The 12,537-nt window shown below is 43.9% G+C and overlaps 1 protein-coding gene across 1 annotated transcript in view; it reads right to left on the reverse strand.

Annotated features, from left to right (window-relative positions):
• Window positions 1-979: 979 nt before the first annotated feature.
• LOC307077711 (AP-1 complex subunit mu-1) overlaps window positions 980-12,537 on the reverse strand; it is a 27,139-nt gene continuing 15,581 nt past the window's right edge. Inside the window, exons 11-12 of the mRNA XM_079739168.1 lie at window positions 10,964-11,039; window positions 980-1,574 (exon numbers count right to left, since the gene is read on the reverse strand). Of these exons, the coding sequence (XP_079595294.1) occupies window positions 1,552-1,574; window positions 10,964-11,039 (99 nt within the window). The 3' untranslated portion in view covers window positions 980-1,551. The remainder of the gene's footprint in view (window positions 1,575-10,963; window positions 11,040-12,537) is intronic.

Consider the following 12,537-nt stretch of genomic DNA (forward strand, 5'->3'; position numbering starts at 1 on the left):
GAGGAATTGAATTAGCTTGATTTTCAATCCATGTGGCTACAGTTATTTATAATGTTATATTTTGAACCTATTCTCTAATCACACACATCAACATGAAACTGTTAAGTAATAAAGTCCTCTGTACCAGGTGAGAGCTCGGACAAAACCAGTCCTGCCTCTCTTCTATCGATACCTGGCAGTCATATCGTACCAAGAAACAAAGAAAACCGGTGAAGTATACATTTGGCTTTCTGAAGAGCTCAGACCATCCTAAGTCTTTGTATTGTTCTATATTGATTATGGCAAACAATTATTTATATATACAACAATTATAATGCAACAACAGTTTGTTGATTGTTTATCCTGGAACCAGCAATCAAGCTAACTTCACAATATAATACAATATGATACAATTCAATATATTATACAAAAAATCATATCGCTGATTTGTCAAATATGAAATGAGCGTAATGTTGTTTACTTTTTGTTATTAACAGCCAGACACGTGAATAAAATGAATGCATCCGGCTAAATCATAAAATTGTGTTTTAAGTTGGTTGCCACACAACTTTTCAGGAGTACATTTGAATGATCAAGCAAGCGTTCTTCACATGGATTTAGGGGTGATACCGTTTTGGGATTTCGCCGTCTGTTCATGTCAGGAATGCACAATAAATATCGGGCCGGTAAATCATCAGTCGATAGTGGGAAATGTATATTATTATGCATTATTCCGATAATTTAATTACAACCAATAAATAGAGCCGAAAATGTAATTCAATAAAAAATACATTGCTTAACAATAGGTCTTCACAAGTGCTGCACGTTGTAGTCCAGACATCAAACGGCTACACCTGGGTAGTGCCACGTGTTGTCGGCGGAGGAGATTAGGGAGAAGAACAGCAAAGTCATCGCTGGTGAGGACGTTTTTTCAGTCACGGAGGACGAAAGCATGGCCGCTGTTTGCAATGCATGTTCAGCTAAGGTTTCAAGGGAAAAAGTCTTCTAATTTTTACTTGGGACAAAAGAATTACCAAATCTTTTAATCAAATACACGTTCAAAAACAAATACTTGTGTACTTGTGTGTGTGTTTTGTAGGCAAACAAAGTGTAAGCTAGTTTCAACAAATGTACCCATTGTATTTCTATTACAACGAAAAAAAAAAAAAAAATCCCCAACAAATATTTTTCACATATGTAGATCGATATGACCAATCCAACCCTGTTTATGGCACTTAGAAGTAAAAAAATCAAAAATTAAAACAGAAAAGAATCTGAACAAAGAAACTATTCACAAGACTACACAGTATATTTTTCAGTTTTTTTCCGCGAACCCATGGTACGCATACCAAACAGGAGCGGAGCCGAGTTTGAACTGATCTGTTAATTTAACACCAGGCGTAAACCGACACAGCCCACCCCATGTGTGTCCCTCAAGGTTTACACAGTGGAAAGAGTTTGTTCCCGTGTATACCGGCTACCAGGCATATCCATCCCTTCCTCCACAGCTTATCCATCTGTCTGTCTGGCTGGAGATGGAGGATGATGTACCATTAGATCATGCAGGGAGGGCTACTGAGTTCTCAACTGGTAGTCTGCAAGACAACAAGCAGCAAAAACAACAACAGAATTCAGATGAATCAAACTTTGTGTGTGTTTCAACCATTGTAATCGTCAGTCAGGCATGTCGAGTCTCCTCGAGAGTTATGATGGGTAATCGCGTGCCATAAAGGTCTGTCTCTCATGCATGTTAGTATTTGAACTGGTAGTCGGCAAGACAACAAGCAGCAAAAACAACAACAACAGAATTCAGATGAATCAAACTTTGTGTGTGTTTCAACCATTGTAATCGTCAGTCAGGCATGTCGGGTCTCCTCCGGAGTAATGAAGGGTAATCGCGTGCCATAAAGGTCTGTCTCTCATGCATGTTAGTATTTCATCAGCCGACTGGAGACCTGTGTCACACCTTAGCTGAAACAACAGTCTCCCCTGGCTTGAATCAAAGCAAGGAGAGCCTTTAGCGTCATATGAATGCAAAACCATACCAAAATAGGTTTAGATGTTGTATGATGTTTGACTGCCTATTATGAAACTTTAAGAGAAATGATATGAATCTTTTCCATGCACCGGTGCGTTTGTTTGTACATTGTGAGGATTGCAGTGGGATTTTGTTTTTTGTTGTTCATATGTGGACAGTAGAGCTGGTCGACCGCAGCAGAAACATTTAATTGGTTACAAAATTGAGATAAGGAATATTAATCACTCATATTGTGTGAATATAAGGATTCTTATGGCATTCCTTGGCATAGATTGCCTCAATGTCTCTGAAACAAGTATAGGCATTTTTTTATTAAGCTAACGTGAGCTCAATGACAAGCTCTGTGTGTTGTTACGTTGGGCACTTTGGTGAGAGTGAAAAAGAGGCTTGAAAAAAATGGCTCCTGCTCCAAAAAGACTTCCACGATAATCGATTTGAGTCTATTTTATGTGTCCATGTGTGATCGTGGGAAGCCCAGATCGTATCGTGATCAAAATGTGATTAATTGATCAGCTCTAGGAATACATTTGTTTGGTTCGAAACACAGCAACACTTACATTGGCATCCAAGTATAAATATATCAATGTCTACCAATTGCAAACTGAAGACAGCAAATGCAGTGGTTCTTACTTGTATATTCCAATAAATGGTTTTCCATTTCCATTTATAAGAGTAGGGTTGATACACAGCATTAAGGAGTCCCGGTGGTTGTTTGTTCATCTCATAGTGATAACACTTCATTTAAATGTTCCAACAGTATCAACGAAAGGGCCCTTCAAAAGCCTCCCTAATTCTACCAAAAAACTCTCTAATTCTACCAAAAGTCACTCCTTATTACTTCAAAAGAAACCCTCATAAATCTCTTTAGTTCACTGGAACCACACATTTAGTGGCAGACTGAACTTCCATCGAAAAATGTACACAAAAACAGCTAAAGAGAAACCAAATCTCCTCCATTTTTGTTTTTGTCAATCGATAAGATCTCATAACATCCTTTTCTCATGTGTTATGGTCACTGGCGGAGTCAACGATAAAGCCACTTTGGCCAGAGAAGGGACCAGGCTTTGTGGTGACTTTGTGGCATGGACTGTAAGTTGTACATTGAGGATGCATTGTAAAAACAGACATGACCACAGATGTGACATCAGCGCCCTCGCTCTGCACTTATCTGGCCTGTAAGGTAGTGCTACGAGTATAGGAAAGCGGCAGCTGAGTTGAGAGGTGAAGCGACCCAGGTTGCTCATAGATGTTCTACAAAGTCTCTACGCTCACACTGCATCTTGTAATGGACCGGCCAGCGGCTGGCCGAGCTAGTGTGGCTAATGATATTGACCATCAACACCTCCATTCAATTACAGTGTACCCCTTCACACCTCCCGTGGGAGGGACACCCTCCAAGCTGTGAGGCTGTAGCAACAACAACCGCATAAACAAATGGGAATGTGGGGAGGAATGGACGGACCCACGAAAGACAAACAGAGAAAATGAGCGTCCTTGAGAGGCGATCCTGAGCATCTCTGGTTTCAGGGTTCAGTCGTTTGTCTTGCACTAGACCGCAGCCCCTGTTGGTGTGTGTGCTGGCGTGGTGCTCAGGTCTGGGCTGGTGCTACGCTGAGCACCCACATGGGTGAATAAACACACCCCACACACAGAGGAGGAACACAGCCCGCCAGCAAGGGTAAACAAGCACACCAGACACAAAGCGGAGATACAACAGGAACACAGCACGGGTAAATAAACACACCCAACACACAGAGGAGATACAACACAGAAGCATGCACTTGTACACACACAAACATTTATATGCATACTAAGATACACACCACAAACATTTATACACACATGCACGCGTGCAACGCGACACACACACACACACACACACACACACACACACACAGACTCAAAGATGTATGCTTACACAAATATACATGACATTCACCCACACACGCACACACACACACAGACACACACATTATAAGGCATAAACACAGATACACACCACACGAACCTGGACAGACACAACACACATAAATGTGCATACACAAAGATGACACACCACAAACACACACACACACACACACACACACAGTTATAGGCATATGCACACACCACAAATACACACTCACACACACATACATACATGCATACATACATACACAAAAAACACACACTAACACACACACACACACAGACACACACACACAGCTGGGTTGAGTTTAGAGGCCGCCAAGTTCTGACTGCCTGCTTATCTTTTGAGGAATCTAAGAGGTTAGAGTAAGGGTTAGCTCTATATCCGCACCTCCTTATGCGCAAATACACACACACACACACACACACACACACACACACACACACACACACACACACACACACACACACACACACACACACACACACAGGTGTAGGTAACAGTAAAAGCCCTAACAGGGCAGGGTAAAGTACGCCTGATCGACGAGACCTGCTAATGGAAACTATTCCAAAGCCCTACTAGAACTGAGGCACACTGGCTATGGTTTCTGTGATGATAACAATAACACACATACATACACACACGTGTACATTTGTGAGTGTGTGGGTGTGTGTGCATGCATGTGTATGTGCTTAAGGTTAGGCAGAGGAGTGGTGGTGAAACTGTGCACCCCATAAGCCCAGCGTGTCTGGATTTCATTTTCCTTAAATCAGATCTGCTTTAAGAGCAATTAGAGAAGGGCCTATGGCAGCCTGGTGTTTCTCAATGTTGCTAGGGGTAACGACGGGAGGGGAGGGGGTCAGGTGGGGGGGGGGGGGGGGGGGTGTCTGCAAACAATAGCACAGCTGTACAGAGAAATGTGCTGGCATATTTGTAATTGAGCTAACATGCAATAGCGGGGTTTAGAGAAATTACCTGCCAAATACTGTTTGGGCCTGTGGCAAGTCAGATAATGCATGCTGTTTCCTCTCATGAACACACACGGACACAGACACACACACACACACACACACACACACACACACACACACACACACACACACACACACACACACACAGTGGCATAGACACCAATGAATTAAATGTTTGCAATAGATAGCTCCACAGGTAAATAGATACATTCATTCATACAGAGTGGTTGGCCTGATCAAACCTTGATACAATTAAATGCCACATTGGTCACCTTTAGCAAAATACTATTTTGTGAAAGTGTTGTGATGGCGTGTCAACTACAATCATGTTATCGAAAAATAACCCTGGTCATTTCCCTAGAAACATTGTACACAATATACTACTTCTTTGATGCATTTAATCAAGGCTTTGTATGACAAGATAACAATGAGTCAAGTCAATTATTGGATGAGTCACTGTATCTGTATCTCTCCAGGTACTTCCAGTAGACGGCTACCACTGATTTGTCTCTTGGCCAGTGTCGTATATCTGACAAGGATGAAGGCAACGAAGGAGGAGACAAAAAAAACACCAGCAGCAGATGAAACAACCACGAGGCAGACTAACTACAAGGCATGTGCAAACACACACACACACACACACACACACACACACACACAAAATTGCCAGACCTCCAGTCTGTTTAGGTAATTGCAGCGCAACGTGACGTGCACACTTTGCGGGGCGACCAGACAATGAAGTGACTAAAACATTCTACCCCCAGCCCCCCCCGCCACATCTTGGTCCTCCCCCTCTTTCTCTAACCACGGCTTACTTCTTCTTCTTCTTCTTCAAACTGCGTGTCTCCCGAAACCATCAAACACGCTGAATTTCCTACAGCCCCGGCCAACATGAAAGGCAGCGCAGGAAGCCAGCTGAGGTCTCCTCTGGATGTGGTAATGGATGGGTAGGGAGCCCATGGGTGCTGCTAATTGCTAGCTTGGTGTTTAAAAAGGGTTTTGATGGAGGGGGGTCTAGGGAGGGGACAGTGGGGGTCCTTCATCTTAAAAACCCTCACGGGAGGTCTTTAATTTCAGCGACTAAAAGAGACCCTCTACCCTGATTTCTAATGGCGGTCGTGTGTGTGGGTCTGTATGTTTGCGTGCGTGCGTGCGTGCGTACGTGTGTGTGCGTGCGTGCGTGTTTATGTGTGAGTGTGAGCATTCATACACACATTATTCGAGGATGCAGTATCCATTAAAAGCTGACTCAGGTTTCTTAGCCTTATGAACTGTATGCATGCAAACACACACACACACACACAGGCATGCACGCACGCAAACATACAGACCCACACACACACAGCCCACTGTCTGCCATGTGCCGCCAGCAGAACTAGATATGGTCTCCTAGAAGGGTTAACCACATCAAAAAGATGGGACATGCAATTAGACGCAGTCAAAGACTGCTCAAGAAATAAGGAAAGGATGTAGCAGGTACACCACGTTTCCAATGGACTTCAAGCACATAAAAATGAGTTGTTGTACCCATGTGACACACTGTACCGTTAACAGCATCTATATTGCTGCTTAATACACAGCCTTGAGCACGCAGAACATTAATAGCACCAGGTTTTAGGTTAACCCACATGAAATAGGCCTATAAAAAACACCATTAAATGAAATATAACATACACATGGTGGGCAAGAACTGGGCAGATATTCACATCCCAACTGGAATTGGCCGGTGTGTGTAAGAGGAACCTTTCAAACGTTTCACGGGGAATTGCGTGCGTCACTTAGTACGCCCGTCTAGGCGTCCTATCTTTTGCAGAACACGACACGCGACTCTGGAGACGTGCTCTCTGATGACCTCCTGCCAACTCTAATCGCAGCTAAAAGGTCGGGACGTCTTCTTGTGTGCGCTCGCCAAATGGAACCACAAGCTGCACGGACGCAGTCTCAAACGTCCGCATCTCCGCTCCCAACCGACGCCAAGCAGATGGCACCAGAGAGATCCTAACTCTGAGCAGACACACACAGGGCGCTTTAGACCTTAAAGTGTCCTCTCTGAAAGCCATATGCATAAACTGTAGGTTCCCACTTTAGATATTGGCATTCACGCCAGAAACATCTGATGTGAATCAGTGATTCAGAGAAGAAAGCACGAAAAAAGAATTCCCCTGAAACAGAAAGCACCAGATTTACCAGCCGTTTTAGTTTCCGTACTTTACGGCTTTCAGGGGTAGTTTGCCTTCGTAAAATATTTAACTGGCTCTTCCTGACCGTCCAAAAGATACGCGTTGAGCCCGGCAGTAATTGCGAAAATCCCCCTTGTTAAACACTACCACATCATAATCATCATCATTATTATTTATTATTATAGTGTGATGATGGTGAATATTGCTCTTGTACGTCAACGGTGCGGACGGTGCACTGTTGGCCGCCGGGGCCTTCAAGGCTCCGTGGTGGGGGGAAGGAACACTGTGTGTCAGGCCTGCACTATAAGTGAACGATTGTAAATAAACAAAAAGTTTCAGTTTGGAGCTGTGAGAGGTGAATACCCGCTGATAAAATGTGAAACGTTGGTTGACAACGGCAAACAAGCTGTTTCAACAGCTAACTTAGCCCTTTCCTTTCATATTTTTTTCCATGTCTCCTCCATCTTCATTGCCAAACTTCCGCTGAGTCAAATTAGCAAATCAGTGAAGGGAAAGGCATAATACCGAAAAATTTAAATGTAAATAAGCAATTTCACAAAAAAAGGCTTTAATCTTAATTTAACGCCTTTGGTGAAAAAAGTTACCATAGCCAAAGAAAACCCAGGGCTCATTATGTCTAGAACATTCCATGCCCGGCACACAGAGATGTATATTGTTCTAGTTGGTGGAAAAGACTTTGAAATGCAAAATCCAATTGACAAAGGTCTGCAAAACACCTCGAAATGTTGAGAAGGGTGAGAAGAAGACATGTTTGGGAAGGTTGTTCTTTCTAAGCACTTTTTACTATATTCATTACTTTTGACTCATTTCAACTTAAAGTCCTAATTATTTGTAACAACAACTCTGTTTGGTGTACATGTCTATCCAATTATAAAAAGATAAATGTCCGGTGACCTTCGGGAGGTCACCCACTTTGTATTTATAAACTGGGAGTCGGCCAATTTTTCTCTGGACACAAACTCGCAGTCAAATACTTTCAACGAGAGAGCCGTCCAAGTCCCACTTTGGCAGCTCTCTCTGTAAAGAATCAGGACTTAGAGCGTCTTAGCGGGATCTGAACTCTTTCACGGTGCGTGCGTTGGAGCCTCAGCTGAGACGGGTCCGGAGAGCTGCCCCCGCTGTTTGAGAAAGAACGCTGATCTCCTCCAGGCATCGAACCTGTGGCCTCACTGGATATCAGCCATATAAGTCATCTAGCAGACCAGCCGTTGGATTATTAAAATAGATGCTATCAGAGCCAACACACAAGGGTTGTGAGGAGGAAGTGAGACAGAGAAACAAAGAGCGAGAGAGAGAGAGAGAGAGAGAGAGAGAGAGAGAGAGAGAGAGAGACCGAGAGTGAGACAAAGAGGAAGAGACAGAGAGAGAGGGACAGAAAGAGACAGAGAAAGAGAGAGCAAGATAGAGAGACAGAGACAAAGGGAGAGATAAAGAGAGAGGGAGGAAGAGAGAGAGACAGAGAGGGAGAGAACAGCAGAAAGGCAAAGTCAGAGACGTTTAAAATAATAAAAATTGAGCTATGTATCCCATCTGTCTCGTGGGCCCTGGTCAGCCACAGCAGAAATCCCCTGTTTTCCCGCTCGTGTGAGCATTCCTAAATCATTCCTTGGGCCGCGTGTGCTGCTGTCGGGGGCCCCTGAAGACGAGACGCTAACGTAAACATTCAGACGCTGAGGGCCCCACACACACACACACACACACGCGCGCGCCCTCTCTGTGCTTCCCTGTGGCCGCCGCTTTCGTCATTGACTGACCTGTGAGTGAGAGGCAGGTCATAATTGCTGGCAGCAAAGAGCGTCAGTGTGAGTGTGTATGTGTGTTTGACTCAACATCATGCCTCTTACTCACTCACTTTCCCTCTTTCAGCGTCTCTGTGGATTTCTCCTGCCTAGCCAGCTTTTCATACACTTCTGACTACATATATATGACCGATTTATAGGTTTAAAGGCCGGGTTTTCTTTGTCGCACATTTTTCTGACGTTAAAGAGGGCTTTCTGTGAAGTCCAATATTGAATTAAAGCTCATTAAAAGCAGCATCCCAGGCCAAAAATAGCCTTTCAATTATACCAGAAACCCACTAGATACATTCACACATTCTTTCTCGCAAAACCACTGCTAAAAGAAACTTTCTAATAGGTGACTTCTCCCCAGCAGAGTATTGGATTTAACGGAGCAGGATCATGATCAAGTCCCCCTGAGAGCAATAACCAATAACCATGCATCTTCAGAGAGACCATGGGTGAACATGACTCTCATAGGGTGACTTTCACATGGTGGGAACAACAAAGGATTGTGGGTCAGATGTTAACAAAACAAAGGTGAGGGTAGTGATCGTCGTAGAGAGTTGGCAAGGCTATCCCTAGACGATACATGACACTGATGTATGGGTTAGGAAATGCAACAAAAAACTGCAGTTGGTAGTTCCTATTTCCTGAGTAAAGGTTATGTGTTCCTATTATAAAACATGGCTGATGAAAAGCTGATGCTTCTCAACGTGGAAGAATGTATCATTTGTATTCTGTTTAGTTTCTGTGCCCATTTGTGGAGGGGTTCTAAAAAATGTTGTACAGGTGGACAAGCTCACACAGGCATCCATCTTGAATAAGCAACAACAGCAGGAGAGAAGGAAGTAGAAACAGCATGCGTAACGTCATCTGAAATCTTCCACACATGTGCACATACACACACACACACAGCAATTCAATCCCTGACATAAAATCTTGAACATGGCTTAATGAGACCTCTTTGTTCATAGTTGGAAACATGTATTTTTGAGTCACTGTAGCTTGGTACAAAGCTAATTACACGGAACAGTTCGACAGGAAGACCTTACTTGGTCCAACAAGTGGACTTCATTAGAACGAGAGAGAGAGAGGGCAAGCGATCTAAGAAGAGAATCCAGCCGAAACCGGGAACTGGCTCACAACCTCTCCATACACTTTGATTTTCTCTACTTTGAGTCACAGATGGTTTGACGATTTAGAACTATTCAAGTCGTTTTGATTACACTAAGGACCGAATCCAAATAGTTGTACTTTTTGGTTTTATATCGCTGGATTAAGAATTCACAGGGAGAGTATAAATATTCCACTGTTTAACACCCAATCAATTTTAACTGAATCCACGACCTTGACACTGCTTGACGTCAGGACCGAATATCAACATGTGTGACCTTTGACCCCCCACCTGCTGTCTGACCTTCGGCGAGCAGACACAATAGGCCGGTGAGGCAGAACCGCCCTCGCTGCTTTCCCGTGTCAGAGAGAAACAGCCGGCAGCTTCAGTGAGCGTGAGTGTGTTCCTTGTCCACAGAAAAAAACATCTTCCACTTCTGCAGGACACAGAGAGCCACTGACCAGGCAGAAACACAAAGAACACCGCTTGACAGAGATCAAGGATGACTTAGTGTGTGTGTGCATGTCTGTGTACATGCGTGTGTGTATGTGTGCGTGCGTGCGTGCGTGCGTGTGTGTGTGTTTGATGTGTATGCGTGACAGCCGACCAGTAGCAGAACCAAGAACAATGCACTTGCCTGCGTGTTTCCTTCCTGCCAATCAGAGGTACAGAAAGATTGTGTGCTTGGAGAATCGGGAGGGGTTAAGGAAGGAGGCGTGAGGGGGGGGTTGCTAATGATATAACAGCTCATAAGAGACCGTTGACCCAGGCAAACGAAGGAGTCTTTGATGATGTTTGATACCAAAGAATGAAGTGTGAATGTGTGTCTGTGTGTGTGTGCGTCTGGCATTGCATGTTTTGCATTTGTGGGATATTGTTGGTTTTGGTTAGTTTATGCATTTAAGGAAACAAGTGCATGCATGTGTGTGTCCGTTTGTGTGCATGTGTGTGTGTGTGTGCCTGGCCATACCTCCATTCTGGGTGATGTACCTCACCCAGGGCAGGGCCTGGTAGCCGCTCTTCTCAATGATCTTGAGGTAGCGAACCTGTGAAGAGAGAGCACAGCAGCCCAGCATTAACGAGTGTGTCTAACACAATTTCCCTCTATTTCTACAGGGAGGTCTACTCCACTACTTTTCCTAAAACTGGCACTAGCCCAATCAGGCAGATACTGACCTGTTATGTCATAATTAGGCTAGACAAATCGTGCATCACTGATTAATGGAACGATCAGATGTTTTTACAGCACGGTTCTTACCTCTTCTGAATGATAAATATGAGGAGGTGGATTTATTTTGGGAGTTTATGGGAGAGCATTGTGTTGAAAGAGAGAGGGGACGACATGGATCATTGTTAAGCCTATTATATTCTATAACCCCTCCGTATTATTATTGTATTACATGATTAAGATTATTATTAGTCATCTAGGTAGAAAAGAAACGAGGCATAAACAGATGTGAAAAGGCAGAAAGTGGGACTTGAGACTTTGCAAAAGAGATCTTTTCGCAGATTAAGAACCTTTTTGTGACGGGGACATCGTCCAGTTACACCAAAGACAATAAAAGACGACACTGATAGGGGCTGATGTGACGCATGAACACCGAAGAGGGGGGACATTTCATTTGGAAATCTGTTCCATATGGAGGTCAAGATGATTTCTGCTGACAGGGTGTTGTTTTCATTCAAATGCTGGGAGTTTTGGGGCGGGGGGGCATTCTGCTAGATGTAATGCAGTCTGCAGCGAGATGGGGAGCACCGATGATGACGACACAGGGCAGACCTTACTGTTTTGACTATTAGAGACTACTCTTACCGCCATCTTTGCAATCACAACATTACAATCACACATTATGGACGGCAACGTCTTTGGTGAATTAATTGTTGTAAACGTGGTTTGTGAATGGCAAAAAATTTGCTGTCACTCATTGGTAGTGTGGATTTTTGCTTCCTCGTGTTTCAGTGGCTCTTTGAGCACATAGATCCCTAGACATCCCAGGCTGTACGAAGTCTCCTGCCAGACAAAGACCAAGATTGAGCAGCGTATTAGAGTCTGATCCATATCAGGAAGATGAGGTTAAATTGTGTTATTGTTGATAACCATAGCTCCGGAGAAGGTGACACCAATATCACAGGTCTCAGAGCAAGAGGGAAGTTACTGCAGCTTATGGAGGGTTTCCCAGGAGGACAACGTTTGTCTTTTGATGGGATTATTTACAAATTAAAGTATTGGAGGCAGCGAGTTTTCCTAGAAATCGATAACTGGAAATCGTGTGTGTGAGAAGGGTCCTGTGCATTGCTGGGTATGCACGTGCGTGGGTGCATGGGTGCGTGCGTGCGTGTATATGGACATGCAACTAAGTCAAGCATTGGCTGACATGACATGAAAATAAATGAAATAGAGTGTTTAAGGCCGGGATTGGATGTGCCTGGACTCATCTGCGCAGATTCAACAGCACTCGTGGAGCAAACGCAAGAGCTGTTATCCAGACTTGAAACCAAGCAGGGCTCACTTACTAACTCAGAGTATTTAAATCACTGTATGTA

This window comes from Pollachius pollachius (genome assembly GCF_949987615.1).
Source record: "Pollachius pollachius genome assembly, chromosome: 7".
NCBI lineage: Eukaryota > Metazoa > Chordata > Actinopteri > Gadiformes > Gadidae > Pollachius > Pollachius pollachius.